The sequence below is a fragment of the Dioscorea cayenensis genome, chromosome 4, assembly GCF_009730915.1.
Source record: "Dioscorea cayenensis subsp. rotundata cultivar TDr96_F1 chromosome 4, TDr96_F1_v2_PseudoChromosome.rev07_lg8_w22 25.fasta, whole genome shotgun sequence".
NCBI classification, from domain to species: domain Eukaryota; kingdom Viridiplantae; phylum Streptophyta; class Magnoliopsida; order Dioscoreales; family Dioscoreaceae; genus Dioscorea; species Dioscorea cayenensis.
In genome coordinates, this window is record NC_052474.1 from 19,270,117 (window position 1) to 19,288,736 (window position 18,620).

The window sequence follows — 18,620 nt, forward strand, 5'->3', positions numbered from 1 at the left end:
CTCAAAGATATTTGTATAATATGGTTTTACTTCTTTTTTTTTTTTTACTCTGCTTCTGCCCCCAAATAAAGTATGAATTAAATTATCTTTTCTTTACTTACCTTTATTACATTTTATGAAATCTTCTAAAACCCTCGTCCAAGCAAAGCATTAGTTGGAGAAGATGCATTTATTTTATGGCTTATTTCTGATGGAATATTACGCAATTCACAGAGATCATGCTTTGTTAAATTCTCTGATAATTAGGCTTTCCTGTCACGTCTCCGGCACACGCTCATTATTATGTCAATTAATTTTGATTCATATAGTATAATCCTGTTGTCCTTTACCACTTAAATTCCAGCCTTTAAATAAATAACGCATTCGAAATTGGAGATTATTATTATTATTGAGAAAAAAAAAATCATATCAAAAGTGGGCATCTACTTTAACAAGCAATCCATCTAGTTAAGAAATAGTTTTAAAAATCAAGTTATTTTAGTAATAAATGTATTTTTCCCCTTGCTAATTTTTTTTTTTAATAATAGATGATAAACATTTTTTTTTAATGAATATAAACAGATCTAAACAAATGATTAAACCTCGAATATACAATATAAGTATAAAAAAATTCGGGATGAACAGATGATGACGATCAGAAAACGAGATTGTTGGGAGAGATTTGAACCCATGACCTCCCTCTTACACTTTGATGTCATACCGTTGGGCTATCCAATGGTTGACAAGCTGCTAATTTATTACTAATATTTTCCCTATATTTTTTATCATGTTTATTATAAAATATATAAATATTTCAAAATAATACTAACATATTATTATTTATAACTATTTTTCTCTCGACGTTCCTCATCGAGCGAGCTCAGGAGCTTCATCGCCGGAGTTCATGGCGTCTTCGTCTTCGTCGTCGACGAGGATCGAGAAGGTCCGAAGGATCTTCGACCGCTTCGATTCTAACAACGATGGAGGTCTTGATCGCTCGGAAATGGCGGAGCTTGTGGTGGCAGTGAACCCCTCGGTGCCCTTCACTCCGGACCAGATCTCCTCCATCGTCGACGAGGTCTTCCGCTCTTACTCCGACTTCGTCTCTGATCCTCATGCCGGCCTCTCCCTTCCCGGCCTTCTCCGCACTTACGACGACGGCGCCGGCGATCTAGACCGTGACCTCGCCGCCCTCAATCTCAGCGATTTCCCTAACTCTAGCTCAACCGCGAGCCCCTCCTGGATCTCCTCCACCAATCAAGGCATCATCCATGAATCTACCAGGAAAACCATCCACGACCTCGAGTCCCTAATCAGAACCCGCCTCATTGCTTCAAATCGATCGAGAAACCCTAGAAATCCCAATGAATGGAGTTCAGAGAGCGCCTGGTCGGCGGACCTTAGCGCCATTTACACCTCAAAGTCCAGCGATTGCAAGACATTCTTGAAAGCTTTGAACGAGATCCGAGCTCATGTGGATCTCTCTCCGACTACCGATGAAGCTTTCAATGGCCACATGGCCATTGGCCGGACTCTCTACGACCACAAGCTCTTCTCTGAGTCCATTCACAGCTTCACTCGCTCATCGGACCTCCGTCCCTCCGACGCCCGGCCACACTTCCACAAAGGCAACGCCTTGTGGTCTCTCGGCCGCACCTCCGAGGCTCGTCAGTCCTATTCCATCGCATTAGAAGCTTCCGAGGCTGATGCTCTCCAATGGTCATCACTGCTTCCCCAAATCCATGTCAATTTGGGCATAGCTATGGAGAGCGATGGATTACTAATCAATGCAGCAGAGCATTACCGTGAAGCTGCCATCCTTTGCCCAACCCATTACCGAGCTCTGAAACACCTCGGCAGTGCTTTGTTCGGTGTCGGTGACTATCGCTCCGCCGAGAAGGCACTGGAGGCTGCAGTGTCCCTCAGCCTCAACTTTGCCGATGCACATTGTGATCTTGGCTCTGTTTTGCATGCAATGGGCGACAATGACCGTGCCTTTGCTGCGCTGCAGCGTGCTATTGATTTGAATCCTGATCATTTGGATGCTCTGTATAATCTTGGAGGTTTGTTCATTGATGCAGGGAGGTATCAAAGAGCTGTTGAAATGTATGGGAGGGTGATCAGTCTCCGTCCTGATCACTGGCGCGCTCATCTCAACCGGGCTGCAGCATTGTTAGGCGCCGGAGAGGCTGAGGAAGCGAAGAAAGCATTGAATGAGGCTTTCAAGCTGACAAAGAGATTGGAGTTGTATGATGCTATCTCGCATTTTAAAAATGGTGGTGCCGAGTTTATCGTTGTTGATGCTGCGAAATTCCTGCCGGGGAATGGTAAGACGATGTCCCCTGAACATTTATCGGATGCTCTGAGGATTCGAAATGTGCAGAAGATGGCAAAGTTGGGGAGATGCAGTGTGATGGTTTGGAAAGATGAGATTGGAAAACAGAGTTTGCATGAGAGGAAATTGAGGAAGTCTGAATTGGAGATTATTCTTCGGAAACATCTTTGTTTTCTTCAGCCAGAGTGCTTTCAGAGCGCCGTGAAGGCTGTCGATGAGAAGGTTTTGGTGGCTTTGGATGTTACAGGCTCAGGGAAGGTAGACCTTGGCATGTTCATTGCAATTGTTGCGCCTATTTGTGCAGGCTCAGCGGAGAAGCGAAAACGGGCAGCATTTGATGCTCTTCGGTGGCGTTCGACAAAATACGAATATCAGGGAGAGATTGCAAAGGTGGATGCTGCTGTTTATCTGAGGTACATGAGGGCAATCTACTACCCTTCACAAATGCTCACTGATATGATGGAAGGTTATGAAGAAGAACATGAGAAGATGATGATTTCATTCCATGAATTTGTTGATATGTTTGATGACATTGATTATGGTTTTGGAATCTTGAATGCTTTGATGAAGCTTGAGGATGCTGAGATAGTATACAATAAGAGCAAACAATGCTGCAGTGTTTGTAAGTATAGAATCACTGGATTGATGTTCAGGGAGACTACATCTTCAAAGTTTCGGTTGTGTTCCAGTTGTTACAGTGAGTGCAAGGTTCCCAAAGCTTATCAGAAAGAAGAATATAAGTTCAAATGAATGCAAGATTGAGTGAATCCTCTGGTGAGTTATCTCTTGTATATTCTCTTCTTTTCTTGTAGATAAATAACTTTACAGTGAGTTTTTTTGTTGGAAAGATCTCATATATGAGTTTTGGATTGTTTCAATGATTCATTTATTTGTTTATCTCATCTAATGCTCTTTTCAAATGTTTTTCATGCTTGTCTTGTGTGGTTGAAGCTTCCTGTTTATCATATTAAGTAATATCTACAAATCAGAGCTTTTGTCTCATCTCTAATGATTAAACATCATGATCAAAATGAAAATGGAAACCAGTCTCTTCAACATCAAAAGTTCACATTAGCTTAGAAATCTTCACATCATATATAGTTCCACACTATAATTCACATGACCATAAACAAATAAACAAGTGTCTTTGTCATAGAAAACAAATAGCACCAGATAACAACTTTTCAGAGAAAGGGAAAACAACTGAATGCATTGCAAACATAGGCATGCATTTTATTTTAAGTAACACATGACTAAATTCATATCCGGGGACATCTCCCTCCGAAGAGTTCACACAGCACCAAAGTGGCGGATGGTGCCGAGACCAACGCTGCTGTGGCTGGCGGTGGGAGAATGCAGATGGAGGGTTCTGCTGGGGACAACCTGAAGAACACCTGGTTTATCTGCAAAATCCAATTTATCCATTAAATGATGAATATGCAAACATGATCTCCATATATATATATGATCAATGTTTTCAACCAAAAGGGCCTCCTCCACTCAGCAAGTATATATTATAAAATAGACATTTTGGAGTGCATGCTGTAGTTGCAAAGGAACTCAAAAGTGCAGACAAATTTTGGAACAAGCTTCTGCAGGTGATTGGTTTTGTAGATAAACAATGTCTAGGAGAATTTCTTAAAACAATTATTACCAAATAGCTTAAGTCAAATACAAATGTCAAACAACATTCTTAGAGGACAAGAAGTAGGAACCATTTCCAAAAGGACAAAACAAATTAATCCATCAATATATAACTCCAAAGAAGAGAATCATGTGTATTGTAAAAGGAGCCAGAATAGAAGCAATTGATTTTGGTCTCAGTAAAAACCAGCCATGAAAAAACAAAACTTGATCTTGGTCTCCAAGAAGTACTATCAGATGAAGAAGAACAGATGATAAATTTAAATAATCACACAGAGTAATCAACCATGGATCAAAGTGATGTATAAACATAAATTATTCAACTAGAAACTTTGTAACAAGATCTAGAAAACCAGAATTATAGTTCAGAATCAAACCTAGAAACTATCTAATTAAAGCTTCATCACAGACAAACACAATGTTTTCACAAAAAAATAAGTGAAGACATGAAAATTCAAAGACCCAAGGTTGCAAAAAAAATTATCAATTAATCTCTTTATACCAACGAACTCATCCAACAGTACCAATGAAACATATATGCATTAAAAAAAACCTAAACTTTCAACAAAAAAGAATATAATATCTACCAATTAATCCAAAAAAAAAAAATTTCTTGACAAAGATTATAAAACAAATCAATTCATAAATTAAAATCTCCCTCTCTTGAGATCAAGAAACTTATCTGATAAAAACAAGAACTCATTGAAATCATACTTGCATCAGTCTTATATTTTTTATTTTTTTGGGAAAAAAAACCCCTAAAATCAAAGAAGAAAAACCTCAAAAACAATCAAAGAAAAATAAGAAGAAGAAGCAACCAACTCACTTGACATCTCCTCCACCTGCTTCGGAGTAAGCTTCGCCGAGAACCCACTCGCCGCGTGCGAGTAGCTATACACCAGCGCCTCCTTCGCCGCATCCTCACTACCCAATCCCCCAAATCAAACAACCAAAACCATCAGAATCCCATATCTCTCAAACCCCCAAACCCAAAACTTCAATCCCTAAAACCCAACCAACCAACCAATCAATCAATCAATCAATCAAAACACAAAGATCAAACCTTCCTAAAACGGAGGCAAGCGTGCGGACATGGTAGTCCTCAGGAACCTCCCCCTCCGGCGGCTGCTCAACATACACGATGTGCACGGCCGCAGCGCCTTCCTCCACCGCACCAGCTTGCTTCTGCGACTCCCCCGCCACATCGGCTTGCTTCTGCGGCTCCTCCACCACATTGACTTGCTTCTGCGGCTCCTCCGCCATGGATCCAAGCAACAACGCCGGCGAAAAGCACAAGACGATGATCAAAAGTAGAGAAAACGGCGAAGAGCTCTTCTTCATCTCTCAACGCTCGGTTTTCAATTCGTTTATTTATAGAGTTTTGAGTTCTTCGCCGCGAAGTATGGGATCCTAACGGTGTGATCACCGCCCGGTGAGTGTAAAGTTGTAAACTGACTTTTGGATTTATTTCATAATTTAATTATTATTTTAGAAATTATTTAATTTTAAATTATTTGAACAGACAACTAATTTATGAGGCAATTTAAAAAAAAATTATAAAAAAAGGGCTAAATTTTCTCTATTGGATTTTATTTAACAATTTGTTCTTAATTGTTTTGAAATGTTTTAATATACAAGATCAACTAATTATAATTACGAATAATTTTTTGAGGATTAATGTTGAATTTAATTTTGAACGAAAGAGGGTTGATAAAATTGTTAAATGGGAAAAACGAGAAGCATTTAATAATTTTATATTTTAAAAAAATTAATAATTGGAAAATTATATAAGCATCAACATTGTTGAGGATCCAAGAATTATTTATTCAATAATTATTTATATATATATTTTTCAATTATTCCCTCCTATCAACATCAATATATCCCTCAACTATGTATTTATTTATTTATTTATTTATTTTTGGTTTCTTAAAAACCATCGAGGTACCCAAAGTTTTGTTAAGGGTAAACCTTTATGAGAAAATTTTTTTTTTATATAGAATTGCTTGCTTAGCAATCCAAACATGTATCACTTGGACCATGCCATTGGTAACCATGTAATTAAATTTCACTCATACTTATAATGATAGATACAATTTTAAACAAATCAATATAAATCTTTAATTAAGTTCTCCTACAACATAATTATATGTAAAAAAGCTAATGGAATTGGTCTAATTAATAATTATATGAAAAAAAAAGTTAATGGAATTAGTCTAAGTGATAGGCTTCGTTCAAATGTGAAAGATACAATTTTTTTTTATTATACATCAAGAATGTGTATGAAATAAAAAATTAATAATTTAGTCTACACATCCTCATCCAATGATATAGAATTTGAATAGCAATAATATATTCACAACTGTTACCATCACTACACCTAGAGATGATAATCTGTATCTTACCTGATGGATATACCCGTATTCGGTCAAAGAGGGTAATACCCTCTTAACGGAGTACGAGTACTACGCTAAGGGTTTTATCCATTATTTTTTGAGCAGGTATGAATCAAATAAGAGTATGCCTCTACTCTACCCAAACCCGTTGAAGAGAATACAGATTTTGTAAAATTCTTACATGTACCCATACCCTCATATATATATATATATATATATAATTTTTTATTATTAATTATGTAAATTTGAATTTATGGACATATGTTTAAATATGATATTGTAATAGATTATAATTTTTTTTATTATTATTAGTATTTAAATTTAATTCAATAATTTGAACAATGGGTAAATATAAAAATATAGATTTTTTTACTCTAAAGGATATGAGGATATGAATAAAAGTAAAAATATATAAAAGTAAAAATATAAATTTTTCTTACCCTAAAAAAGTACGAATAAAAGTATAAATATAGGATAGAGGTTATACATAAAAATTTTAACATATTTTATTTATACCCAACCTATTTCCATCTCTGGCTGCCCAGCATCCACATTGACTTTTCAAATAAATGGTGAATACTGACTGGCGATGAATGCTCGGGTGATAAAAAATTTTCACATCTAGTCCTGTAAAGGTAAATATTTGCATTTATAAACTCATACTCGGTTAATTTTTTTGATAAATCACTCAACTTTATCGAAATATCGGTTCTTTCATCGAATTTTTGGTTTGTTTACAAAGTCATTTTCCATTTACAAAGTCACTTACTGAGATTAACATCACACAATCGATACTCGAGTGGCATTGACGCTTTGTCGTCACCTGGCAACTGGACAACGTTAATCCATCGAATTTTGGGACTGCGTCGGTGAAACGATGTCAAATGACTTTTAATGAAGATTTCAAACAAAACCAAAAATTCAAATCGGAAAGAAACCCGATATTTCAACAAATTTGAGTGATTTATCAAAAAAATTAACCCTCATACTTTATATATATATATATATATTTAAAAATAAATAAATAAATAAATAAATAAAACCTGAGTGGATGATTGTACCACCCAAATGGCGTCGTCGTCTTCCGCATTTGCCTGCTAACAAACTCTTAATTATTAAGAAAAAAATAAAAGCAAATAAATAAAATATAAATTAAAGCACATCGCCATCTCGATCTCAATCTCTTCAATGAATATAAATAAAAAAAAATTTGCATAATGACAGTAACCTCTAAATAATTTTTTTTAAAAATAAAAAAAGGAAAAAAAGAAATCCACAGCGGACGCTACGATGCCGACGAGCGATGGCGGCGACGCAGGCGCCGACGAGACCCCAAACCCTAACCCTAGCGCCGGGAAAGCACGCGCCGCAGCTCAAGAAGTCCAAGACTATCACGGCAGCGGACGGCGCCGTTGCAACCGTTGGAGCTAACTTGCAGAGGTCCTCACCCTTGGCCGCTGTCCGGCGCTCTTCCACTTCACCGCTTAACCTCACTGTCGCTGTAGATGATCCCTCCGATGCTCCGTCCACTGCTGCTGGCGGGGGAGTTCTAGATCGTGATTGGTGCTATCCATCCTTTCTTGGCCCCTATCCTTCCCGCCCTCGCCCTCCGCCGCAGCATAAGAAGAAGCAGCCGGATCCATTGCCGATCCCGACGCGGCGAGGTTCGGCTTTCCAGAAACCACCGGATCGAGCTCTAAGAGGCAAGCCTCTGAGATCCTTTGAGGAGGGAGAGAAGAAGGAAACGAAAGGAGGTATTAGTCTTGATGAACGGAAGCCGGCCTTGGTTTCTTCTCCGGCGCCTCGTTCTCCGGCTTGTAAATCTCGCGGGCTTTCCGTTTCGCTGGTTTTTTTCACTGTATGTGTTAAAGATCCCAACTTTTTTCTCATTTTCCCACTAATTTCCTCTTCGTTGGCTACTTCCCAGATTTGTTTGCATCTCTATGTCATTTATTGCGTGGTTCGTTACAAACCCTAATTTTGCGCTCCATTTCCGGGAAAAGTTACCATTTTTAGCAAATTTTAACATTTTCCACTTAAAGTTTCCATTTTGGTCATTTTGGATGTAAATGCATTTCGGACTATGTATTTATTGCAGCTCGTCGTGACGCTAATTTGGTGCGGCTTCGTTGCCATCTCTCAGAGAAATAGAATTTTAGAACTAGAGGTATTTGGCATCGTCTCCATGAATTTCTGAATTTAAATACTCTTTGGAAGAGTCTTTTCTGGGGGGGCCTTAATGTTGGATCTCTTGGCAGGAAGAGATTCTTAACTTGCGTAGAATTTGTAATGGGAGCTGTGTTGATGACTGTGATAGCACTAGAGTTTTGCAGTATGAGGATAGAGATTTGGTTTCGTATTTTGGTAGTGTTGACGGTAGGATTGTGGCTCTGTACACTGTGGTGCTCTCACTAGCAACACCATTCTTTCTATTCAAGTACCTTGATTACATTCCAAGGATAAAGTCCCCTGCTAAGGACTCAAAGAATAATGACGAGGAGGTTCCTTTGAAGAAGAGAATTGCTTACAGGGTGGATGTGTTCTTCTCTGTATATCCATATGCAAAGCTACTTGCACTTCTTTTTGCGACTATACTTCTCATTTGCTTTGGAGGACTAGCATTATATGGGGTTGGTGATGGCAGTCTCTCTGAAGCCCTCTGGTTGTCTTGGACCTTTGTGGCGGACTCCGGGAACCATGCTGATAGAGAAGGTGTTGGGCCAAGGATTGTTTCAGTGTCAATCAGTTCAGGGGGCATGCTTATATTCGCCATGATGCTGGGCCTTGTGTCAGATGCCATTTCGGAGAAGGTGGATTCTTGGCGTAAGGGAAAAAGCGAGGTGATTGAGAGAAATCATATACTAATCCTAGGATGGAGTGACAAGCTGGTAAGCTCCTTGATCTACTATCTCATTTTTTTCGTTTGCATTAGAGAAAGTTCTTTTCTCAATAAATTTAGTTGGCGTGCATATATTTGTTGCTACAATCATAGTTTGGGGCCTTCATTTGCTGTCTACATTTCTTTTCTGTGTACGGTGGATGCTTGTGTTAAAGTGCTTATTGTTTTAGAAATCAACTAATTTTGTTCTACAAATACTTTAAACACTAAACTGGAGAATTGTAACCAAACTTTATAATTGCATCATGTTTACTTGTCTGTGAAATTATGATTGGTTTATCCTTGGCTAATTGTTTGAATTGTCCTTGACAGGGCTCCCTTCTCAAGCAGTTAGCAATTGCAAATAAGAGTATTGGTGGTGGTGTGATTGTTGTGCTAGCAGAAAGGGACAAGGAAGAAATGGAAATGGACATAGCAAAGCTTGAATTTGACTTCATGGGAACATCTGTTATTTGCAGGAGTGGAAGTCCTCTGATACTTGCTGACTTGAAAAAGGTAAATTTGGCAAAGATCATGTGAAATGCTAAACAATGTTCTGCCGGAACTTCTCAAACAACGCTTCTAATTATTTGGCTTAACATTGTAATGTGACAGGTTTCGGTTTCCAAAGCTCGTGCCATCATTGTGTTGGCAGCTGATGAAAATGCAGATCAAGTCAGTAGTGTTGCTTCTATTTCTTTTGGAACTACAGCCTTTTGCATTCCTCACCCTAACCTTCTTCCTTATATGTCATACTCTCCTCAACTAGAGTGATGCTCGTGCTTTGCGGGTTGTGCTGAGCCTTACTGGTGTAAGAGAGGGATTGAGAGGTCATGTTGTTGTAGAAATGAGTGATCTTGATAATGAGCCCTTAGTAAAACTTGTGGGAGGTGAACTAATTGAAACAGTTGTTGCTCATGATGTGATTGGGCGTTTGATGATCCAATGTGCTCTCCAACCTGGTCTTGCACAAGTTAGTTCAGTTACTATCTTCTTATGCAGCAATTTAATCTGGTTTCTTGATCATTAGATATTTTATATTTATTTAAGTTGTGTTCATTTGCTGTATTTTATTCTCAGGAATTCAGTCCGAAAAAATCATTCTTCTTTTGCAGATATGGGAAGATATTTTAGGGTTTGAGAATGCTGAGTTTTATATCAAGAGGTGGCCTGAGTTGGATGGCATGCGTTTTGAGGATGTGTTGATTTCATTCCCTGATGCAGTACCTTGTGGAGTTAAGGTTGCTGCCAATGGTGGAAAGATCATAATAAATCCTGATGATAGTTATGTTTTAAAAGAAGGTGATGAAATCCTTGTGATTGCTGAGGATGATGATACATATTATCCAGGACCCATACCAGAGGTGATCTTTCCTAGCCTTATCGATTCAAGACCCACTTTCTATAAGCAATGTCTTTGAATTTGGTGGTGTGACGCTCTCTAAGAATAACAAATCACTCACATCTATGAAGTAATGAGCAAGTCATATTCTGTTTTATTCTCAGTTCCTGCGACGCTGTTCATTTAAAAATAAAAACATTCTTTGGTTTCTAGAGATGTTATTTAGGAAAACCGTGAACGAATACAAAAAGTACATGCAACTATTCTCATAACACTAGTCAATTTTGATGACCATCATTTAAACCTTTTCTCAATTGCCAGGACAAAATGATAAATAGACATTTTCCTATTCGTCTCTAATTGTTAATAGCTGATTAATCAGTGATTGAAGGATAAAGTTTGATGACCGGTTTCCTTGATCCTACTTAGATTGCACACATGAAGTTGTTTAAAGATGGTTAATTTCTAAATCATGATATCTTGTTTCCCGACTTTTTCATTATGATGTTCCTTTGTTATCTCTAAATTGTTATGGCTCCTTGCTTCTGAACTTTGTAATTATGATGTTCCTTTATTATCTCTAAAATTGTTATGACTCCTTGTTTGTGAACTTTGTAATTATGATGTTCCTTTATTATCTCTAAATTGTTATGACTCCTTGCTTGTGAACTTTGTAATTATGATGTTCCGTTATTATCTCTAAATAGTTATGACTTCTTGTTTGTGAGCTTTGTAAGTATGATATTCCTTTATTATCTCTAAATTTTTATATCTTATTCATTTGTGAATTTTAATTTTTGTCACCTCAGGTACGACATGGTTTTCTTCCTATTGGTTCCAGTCCTCCTTCTAAATATCCAGAAAAAATATTATTCTGCGGTTGGCGGCGTGACATAGACGATATGATTATGGTAATTTAATGCTATACCATTTTCTTCTTCTTCTTTTGTTTTTCTTTAACTAGGTTAGGCCGAATTCTGTACTCACACTTTATGATATCTCTAATCTTCCTTAATGTCATCACCTTCACATAGCTTTTACTTACTGTTTTTATTTTTTGCATCTTTGCCTAATATCATGAATTTTATGTTGTAGGTGCTAGAGGCTTTTCTAGCTCCTGGTTCAGAATTATGGATGTTTAATGAGGTTCCAGAGAAAGAAAGGGAGACGAAGTTGATAGATGGTGGGCTTGATCTTTCTGGGCTGACCAACATCCGTCTTGTTCACAAGGAAGGAAATGCTGTCATTCGACGGCATTTAGAAAATTTGCCTCTCGAAACATTTGATTCAGTGAGTATGCATTCAAATTTCATTCTTATTTTACCCGAACTTCTTTCTAATTAGTAGATTATATGTTGAGGAAGAGGGAATTAGAAGGGACCAAAGTTTGACTTAGATTTTTTTTCAAACTTCATAGCACTACATAAATTTGTCTGTCTCAATCTCAATCATCATCACTGTTGGAAAATTCGGTCATTTTAAAGCATAAATTGACAATGTTCTTGTTTTGAAATATATCCTATGCTGACTATCAACCTACAGATTTTAATTCTTGCAGATGAGTCGGTCGAGGACTCCATCATTCATTCTGATTCACGATCACTGGCTACACTTCTCCTGATTCGCGATATTCAGGTATTTTTTAGTACTAATTCCATCTTTTGATCACATATTTCTTCAAGAATGTAGTCCCTTTGTTAATTTTTTCTGTCTTCATTTGTGCTTCTAATATAAATAAAATGTTCGTCTTTCTGAAATTTGCTATATATCTTTCATATGCCGACAGTCCAAGCGTCTTCCATCAATGGAAGCAAAAACAAATACTATGAGGTACACTGGATTCTGCCACAGCTCTTGGATCCGAGAGATGCAACAAGCTTCGGACAAATCAATAATCATCAGCGAGATCTTGGATTCGAGAACCAGAAACTTAGTATCTGTTTCCAGAATCAGTGATTATGTTCTGTCAAATGAACTGGTTAGCATGGCTCTAGCTATGGTTGCTGAGGATAAGCAAATCAACCGGGTTCTCGAGGAGCTCTTTGCTGAAGAGGTACGTGAGTACAGAAATCACTTAATACTTAACCAGTTTATGTAGAACATATCTTCTTCATCGATAATTATGCTTTGGACGATCAAAACATCGGAAACACACAACATTCAAGTTGATTGATCTCTAATGGTAAAAAAAACATTATTCTCTTGAGCTGAAAGTTAAAAACCATGTGTTACAGGGGAATGAACTGTGTATCAGACCTGCAGAATATTACTTGTATGACCAAGAAGAACTAAGTTTTTACGACATAATGGTCCGAGGTCGTGAAAGACAGGAGATAGTGATCGGATACCGCTTGGCCAATGCAGAGCGTGCAATAATCAACCCCACACCGAAGGCAGAGCTGCGGAAGTGGTCACTTGATGATGTGTTCGTCGTGATATCTTTGGGTGAATGAAATCGTCTAAGTCTCACTGTTGTTTTATACCTCTAATGTTAGTCTGCTGATCAGAAAGGAAGGCATCTATCTGTAAATGAAAATCCTAATGATACTGATACTGATGTATCTCTAATCCTATTTGTACATCATAAACTGCATGATGTGTGGCTTGAGGCATTCTTTTTTTTTAATGAATGCAGATAAGCCACATTCTTGTTCTCTTTAGGTTTCTTGCAATGGATGATCATGTGTTAACGTCTCAGAAACCAAGTTAATTACACTTGTTTTGTAATAATAAAACTAAGTGAAAGTCCATAGTTACTGTGACATGTTCGTAAAGATTAAAAAACTAAGTGTGAGTGTTTTTTCAAGGTTCAGCATCAAAATAAGTATTTGAAAGTGATTCCCAAAACAACAAAGGACAGTAGCTGATATACACAGTACAAAGAGCAGGTATGGCTTAACATTTAACATACTGGCAATGTACATAAATAAGAGTTGTAATAAGAGATTTGAACTAAATCTCAGTAGCTGAAACATATAAAAATGCATACATGCATTACTGACACATAACACATTCAGCAACACTACTAGACACCGCCAATGAGAAAATTGTAGATGAATGTGCAACTAGTGATATTTTACATTATCAATCACGTCGATGATGATGATGATGATGATGATGATAAACACAGACGAGAAACAAAATAGAAAGAATCCACTAGAGATCCACAGATTAGCACTAGAAAGAACATCCGAGATTTGTACTTGTAAACTCTTTGATTTTTCAACTGATGTGGAATTCTCCACTAGCATGGACTTGCTTCACAGTCTTGTCATACTCATCTTCTTCTTCCTCTTCTTCCTCTTTGTCATCTTCATTCTCCTTCCCCTCACCGTCACCCTCATCATCTTCATCCTCCTCGGCCCATCCAAAACCAGAGATAGACCTGGAGGCCAGTGGAGGAGTCCTTGCGTCCCCGACAATCTTCATGATCTCCTCGATGGTCTGGAGAGAATATGTCGGTGCAGTGTTGTCCCTCTTGTAGTAAACTGCCTGAGCTGCTTCTGTTAGTTCTCTTGGCAAGTTCTTCAAGAACCAAGGATGGCTCTTGATCTCCCTAATTGATATTCTCTGGAAAAAAACAAAGATATAAGTCATGTCTGCATTACGTTAGCAAGTAGTTTGCAAAGGCTATTGAATTGCTGAAAGAAATACCCTCATTGGATTGGCAACAAAGATTCGGGATAGGAGCTGCTTGCAATCCTGGGAGATATGGACATAATCTGGTATTTTGTACTGAACAGACATTATTCTCTGTAAAACAAGCGAAGATATGAATACCTTTCATGTTTAAACTAAATTTTTTTACTAATTGGAAATAGTATAACTGCAGATGACAGAAGAATGAACATCAGGAAAATGAAGGATTGGAAGTGTTACTGAAATAGTCTTCCGGAAATTCTTAGGATCTTCCTGATCTTCAAAGGGATAGGCTCCCACCAGCATCACGTAAAGAGTTACTCCACAAGACCATACATCCGCCAGCTACACCGTCACCGAACCCATTTTGTTTAGAAAGAAAAAAGAGCTAAGAAAAACCGCAAATATTAAGATGAAAGGAAAAATAAACAAGAAAATATTGCCTAATAAAACAAACACTACTAGAAGATAGATCTTAAGATGACAGCAAGCACGTGGGGTATGACATATGCTGCTGATAAACTTCATCATTTCTAATTAAATATTTTGGCGTCCAGTGGCATGTGTACACACGCTGCTTCTAAACCGGCTTGGCGTTTCAGTTTATGCTTAACTGAAAGATCTTTCTAATGGTCCAAACATTAGATTTAATCAACAAACTTGGCCAAAGCAAAGCTATTGATAAAGTGGATTAGGTTCATCCTAACAACTAGAAGCCACTAAGCTAATGCCATGGATCTCACCAAATCTAAACCTACCCAACTCCCACTTGTATTACAATGTTGACAGGTAGAAGTTATACTAGAATGACAGGTGGTGCAGGCCTGAAGCAATTAACAAGCTTAATTATGGGGAAAAATGGGAATATTGCCTTTTCAATAATCAAAAATCAGGAAAAACAAGTTATAGGGCAACATTACAAGTAATAAGAAGCAATGACGTGTTTATCCTTAACATGAATATTAGGATAAAAGTTGAGATCCATACATAGTCAGGGTAATCTCACATTTTTGCTGCCCAGTAATAGTTTGATGATTAATAATAGTGTTGATGAAAATATGTAGTACCAAAGAAGACGCGCATTTATGAGAATACAGCAAGGGTGGATGTATCCCAAAAGGATATAAGAGATCATTCCCTCTACATAGGCTGGTCCCGCTATGAAGTTGGTTCATTCATCAATGGACTGAAGCAAAATGGTAGCAGTCCCAGATCTAGACTTTCCAAAACAGCATATGTCATTTAAGACCTCAGACCTACCACTTTATCAGCATCTCAAAAGGAATTTATTGCAACATGACCCAATACTTTGTTATTTGCTCACAACATCTCAGCCATTTAATCCAGGACACTTTTAGGAAACTCATTCCAAACACCAAAGAGCTTGTTTGCTCTTACTAGATCACTGATGCTACTTTTATATGTAATAAGTCTCTTGCATTTGAGCTGAAACTACATTTTACTTCTAGAATGCAATTCAACAAAATAAAAAAAAATAAAAAAAGAAGTCATGATTACTTGAACAATTCAATTTATCTCGGATGTTTCATTCACAAAATTTAGTTGGTCGACCACAATCAACTTTACTGCATCTACTTTTGATCATAACCTTACCGCCAGCTTGGATATTAAAGCAGGTGTTTGGGCCCTATATGACTGATATTAAAGAATTGTAACAAACGAGTATGCTGCCAAAATTTATTCGGACCACCCCTAACTTGTCAAGAGAAACTCATTCTATTTCCAAATAACTGCAGTACATCATGTGAGATAAATTTTCAAGGAAATGGCCTACGATGACCTACAGACAAACAGGCCTACCGTGAACAACAGCAAGTGAAATAAATTCGTAAGGAAATGGTCCTATATGACTGATATTTAAGCTAAAAACACTATGCATGCAACTTTTGGCTTTTATCTAGGCTTATTTAAAAATCAAAAACAATCCAATTACTGGCTACCCTTTATAACACTTAGGCAGTAAAACGCTACGCCACACGACACCCTTTGAGGCTCCATCTCTACAGACATTGCCTGCACGATTTCTAAAACTTACTACAACCTTAGCAATGGTAGTCCCTTCATCCCTTCATTAATTCACCTGTGGACTTTACCCGCCAATCAACCTCCTTTCCAAAAATACAGTGAGTATCTAAACATTCTTTTCCTACCAGGCTCTCAGGTCGGTCCCCTCTCTAAATAACCAAAAGCTAAAGAGAGAGACAATAAGAACATCACAAGTCACAAGGATACTCTACTGACATCCTACCAACTCAAAGAAATTATTTCCTTTCATTAAAAAAAGGAGAAGAAAGATAACCGCCAGACTGTAGGGTCTTTTCCCAATTCTTCACACCAAACCCATACCTTCTTCGCAGACCCCAATGGCATCCATGCCACGTGCCAAGGCAGTGGCAAGTTGGACTTCAGCCTTCAAGACTGGACTTCAGCCTTCAAGACTGAGCAGTCAGTACAATGCACAGCAAACCCATTTATTCTTTTTGGAGAAAACAAGTGTACCCGAAAAGACACTAATTTCCACTTTAGCCAAATGAAGTTAAAGCAAAAGCTTAGAAGGCACTCAAAGAAGATACCTTGCCGTCATATTCACGCCGAGAGAGCACCTCCGGAGCAATATACGCCGGTGTCCCTACAGTGGATTTTGGCCTCGAATGCAGCAGCGAGGACTGCCAGAGTTTTCCAAAAAAAAATACATTAACTCAATTTAATTACACATTTTTCACCCTTAAAAAAAATTATGAGAACAATGAACAAATTCAAACCTTTGAGTAACCAAAATCACAGATCTTAAGACGAGGAGCCGCGCTCCCATCCAGCAGCGTGTTCTCCAACTTCAAATCTCGGTGGCAAATTTGCTGAAAATTAAACCCAAAAAAAAAAAAAGATCAATGATTTTCCCAGTATTTCCCGAAAAAAAAATTTTTTTTTCTATTTTTCCCAATTACTCAATCATCTTCCCTACCATGTGATGGCAATAGCTGACGCCGGAGATGAGCTGCTGGAAAAAATATCTAGCCTAAAAAATTACCAAAAAAAAAAAATCAAGGATTAACAGCGAGAAATAATTAAAATCATTACTAAAAATTTTAAAAAAACCAAAAAAGGAAAGAGAGAATGGGGGGAAAACCTCATCCTCGCTGAATCTCCCAGCGTTGCAGATCCTCTCAAACAGCTCCCCACCGGCGGCGTACTCCATCACAATCGCCAGATGAGTCGGCGTCAGTACCACCTATCAAAACCCCCAAAATAATAATAATAAATAATAAATAATAAAAAATCATACAAATCCAAAAATTCCCCAAAAAAGAAAATAAAAACCCACAAAATCCCAAACCCTAATTCAACCCGTACTTCTTTGAACCGAATGATGTTGGGATGCCGAAGCGACCGGTGATTGATGATCTCCCTCGCCACATTCTCGTCAATCTACAACCAAAAAACACCAGAAAAAAATCAAAAATCAATAAAAAAAACAACTCAAAAACCCAAAAGCTTGTACCTTATGGCCTCTCTCGATATACTTCATCGCAACGAGCTCTTTGGTTTCCTTTTGCCTCATCAACCTCGCAACCCCGAAGTTCCCTGATCCGATGTCTCTCACGAGCTCGTACTTTTCCATCTCCTCCTCCTCCTCCTCCTCCTCCTTCTTCTTCGCTAGTGAATCGAATCCAAGCCTCTCTCTCGCTCTCGCTCTCGCTCGGAGTTCTTCTTCTTCTTCTCTTCGTTTGTTCCCAAAAGGAAAGAAAAAGAAATATAAAAACGAAAACAAGGACCAAATTGTAAATATAAATAAGAAGAGGGGTCTGATTGCTTAAAGTGATGGGGAGGAGCACGTGACGGGCGGTTTCGGATTCGGATCCGCACCGGACGCGGTTTCGGATTTTTTTATTCGGATCATCATCAATTTGGATCTAGCGAGCTTAGCGGATCTTTTCTCTCTTTCCATATATATATATATATATATATATATAATGTACTACTATCTATATTCTTGTTACATATTTACCCTCAGAAAAAAAATATATTTTTTTATCAATATTTTGTAATTAACTATATATATTTCTTTATTTATTTTAGTTGTAGTCATATATATATATATATATATATATTTACTGGAACATTATTACATTTTAAATCTAAAAATAAAATTTAAATATATAACTAAAGTAGTAAATTAACATTAAATTATTATTTAATAGCTAGCAATTACGATTTCTCTCATCTGTAAATTTTTTTATGTAATAAAAAAAGATTTACATATCAGTAAAGAAGCTCGTGTCAAATATCTCTGGATTACAAACCTAGGGATGTACTTAAATAACCAATCCCCATATTTATATATTTATTATGTTTGTTTTTATAATTTATTTACATGAAATATTGAAG

At 37.5% G+C, this 18,620-nt stretch overlaps 4 protein-coding genes across 5 annotated transcripts; 2 read left to right on the plus strand and 2 right to left on the minus strand.

Moving 5' to 3' along the window:
* The first annotated feature begins 843 nt into the window (after window positions 1-843).
* LOC120257889 (uncharacterized TPR repeat-containing protein At1g05150-like) lies at window positions 844-3,199 on the plus strand. The gene has a single exon (XM_039265182.1). The coding sequence runs from the start codon at window positions 884-886 to the stop codon at window positions 3,062-3,064; it is 2,181 nt and encodes a 726-aa protein (XP_039121116.1). The 5' UTR covers window positions 844-883; the 3' UTR covers window positions 3,065-3,199.
* Window positions 3,200-3,363: 164 nt separating this feature from the next.
* On the minus strand, window positions 3,364-5,319 carry LOC120258012 (subtilisin-like protease SBT3.17). The gene is made up of 3 exons (XM_039265348.1): window positions 5,022-5,319; window positions 4,785-4,882; window positions 3,364-3,717 (listed from the first exon to the last, which is right to left on the minus strand). Exons 1-3 carry the CDS (start codon window positions 5,297-5,299, stop codon window positions 3,605-3,607), a joined length of 489 nt encoding a protein of 162 aa, XP_039121282.1. The 5' UTR covers window positions 5,300-5,319; the 3' UTR covers window positions 3,364-3,604.
* Window positions 5,320-7,490: 2,171 nt separating this feature from the next.
* LOC120259038 (ion channel DMI1) lies at window positions 7,491-13,234 on the plus strand. 2 transcript variants are annotated; one of them, XM_039266572.1, is made up of 12 exons: window positions 7,500-8,212; window positions 8,453-8,521; window positions 8,613-9,242; window positions 9,566-9,748; window positions 9,848-9,907; window positions 10,002-10,205; window positions 10,348-10,596; window positions 11,384-11,485; window positions 11,670-11,864; window positions 12,117-12,209; window positions 12,361-12,627; window positions 12,809-13,234. In XM_039266572.1, the coding sequence occupies exons 1-12, from the start codon at window positions 7,658-7,660 to the stop codon at window positions 13,025-13,027; spliced, it is 2,826 nt and encodes a 941-aa protein (XP_039122506.1). In that variant the 5' UTR covers window positions 7,500-7,657; the 3' UTR covers window positions 13,028-13,234. The 2 variants fall into 2 exon arrangements, with proteins under 2 accessions (XP_039122507.1, XP_039122506.1); XM_039266573.1 differs by lacking the exon at window positions 12,809-13,234 and having other exon boundaries at window positions 7,491-8,212; window positions 12,133-12,209; window positions 12,361-12,495.
* A 562-nt stretch (window positions 13,235-13,796) lies between these two features.
* Window positions 13,797-17,921, minus strand: LOC120259144 (serine/threonine-protein kinase SAPK7). Its single transcript, XM_039266687.1, has 9 exons — window positions 17,734-17,921; window positions 17,586-17,660; window positions 17,362-17,463; window positions 17,197-17,250; window positions 16,997-17,089; window positions 16,808-16,900; window positions 14,454-14,558; window positions 14,229-14,327; window positions 13,797-14,144 (listed from the first exon to the last, which is right to left on the minus strand). Exons 1-9 carry the CDS (start codon window positions 17,851-17,853, stop codon window positions 13,797-13,799), a joined length of 1,089 nt encoding a protein of 362 aa, XP_039122621.1. The 5' UTR covers window positions 17,854-17,921.
* Between the last annotated feature and the right edge of the window lie 699 nt (window positions 17,922-18,620).

What these genes read in the sequence shown, in the direction of transcription:
- LOC120257889 (XM_039265182.1), top strand. Translation starts at nt 884, where the DNA reads ATGGCGTCTTCGTCTTCGTCGTCGACGAGGATCGAGAAGGTCCGAAGG.
- LOC120258012 (XM_039265348.1), bottom strand. Translation starts at nt 5,299, where the DNA reads ATGAAGAAGAGCTCTTCGCCGTTTTCTCTACTTTTGATCATCGTCTTG. An exon ending in CTTGCCTCCGTTTTAGGAAG is followed by an intron (nt 4,883 to 5,021) that starts GTTTGATCTTTG and finishes GGGATTGGGTAG; the next exon opens with TGAGGATGCGGCGAAGGAGG. An exon ending in GCAGGTGGAGGAGATGTCAA is followed by an intron (nt 3,718 to 4,784) that starts GTGAGTTGGTTG and finishes TGGATTTTGCAG; the next exon opens with ATAAACCAGGTGTTCTTCAG.
- LOC120259038 (XM_039266572.1), top strand. Translation starts at nt 7,658, where the DNA reads ATGGCGGCGACGCAGGCGCCGACGAGACCCCAAACCCTAACCCTAGCG. An exon ending in CTCTCGAAACATTTGATTCA is followed by an intron (nt 11,865 to 12,116) that starts GTGAGTATGCAT and finishes ATCAACCTACAG; the next exon opens with ATTTTAATTCTTGCAGATGA. An exon ending in TCCTGATTCGCGATATTCAG is followed by an intron (nt 12,210 to 12,360) that starts GTATTTTTTAGT and finishes ATATGCCGACAG; the next exon opens with TCCAAGCGTCTTCCATCAAT.
- LOC120259144 (XM_039266687.1), bottom strand. Translation starts at nt 17,853, where the DNA reads ATGGAAAAGTACGAGCTCGTGAGAGACATCGGATCAGGGAACTTCGGG. An exon ending in GTGATTTTGGTTACTCAAAG is followed by an intron (nt 16,901 to 16,996) that starts GTTTGAATTTGT and finishes AAACTCTGGCAG; the next exon opens with TCCTCGCTGCTGCATTCGAG. An exon ending in TTGTTGCCAATCCAATGAGG is followed by an intron (nt 14,145 to 14,228) that starts GTATTTCTTTCA and finishes GTTTTTTTCCAG; the next exon opens with AGAATATCAATTAGGGAGAT.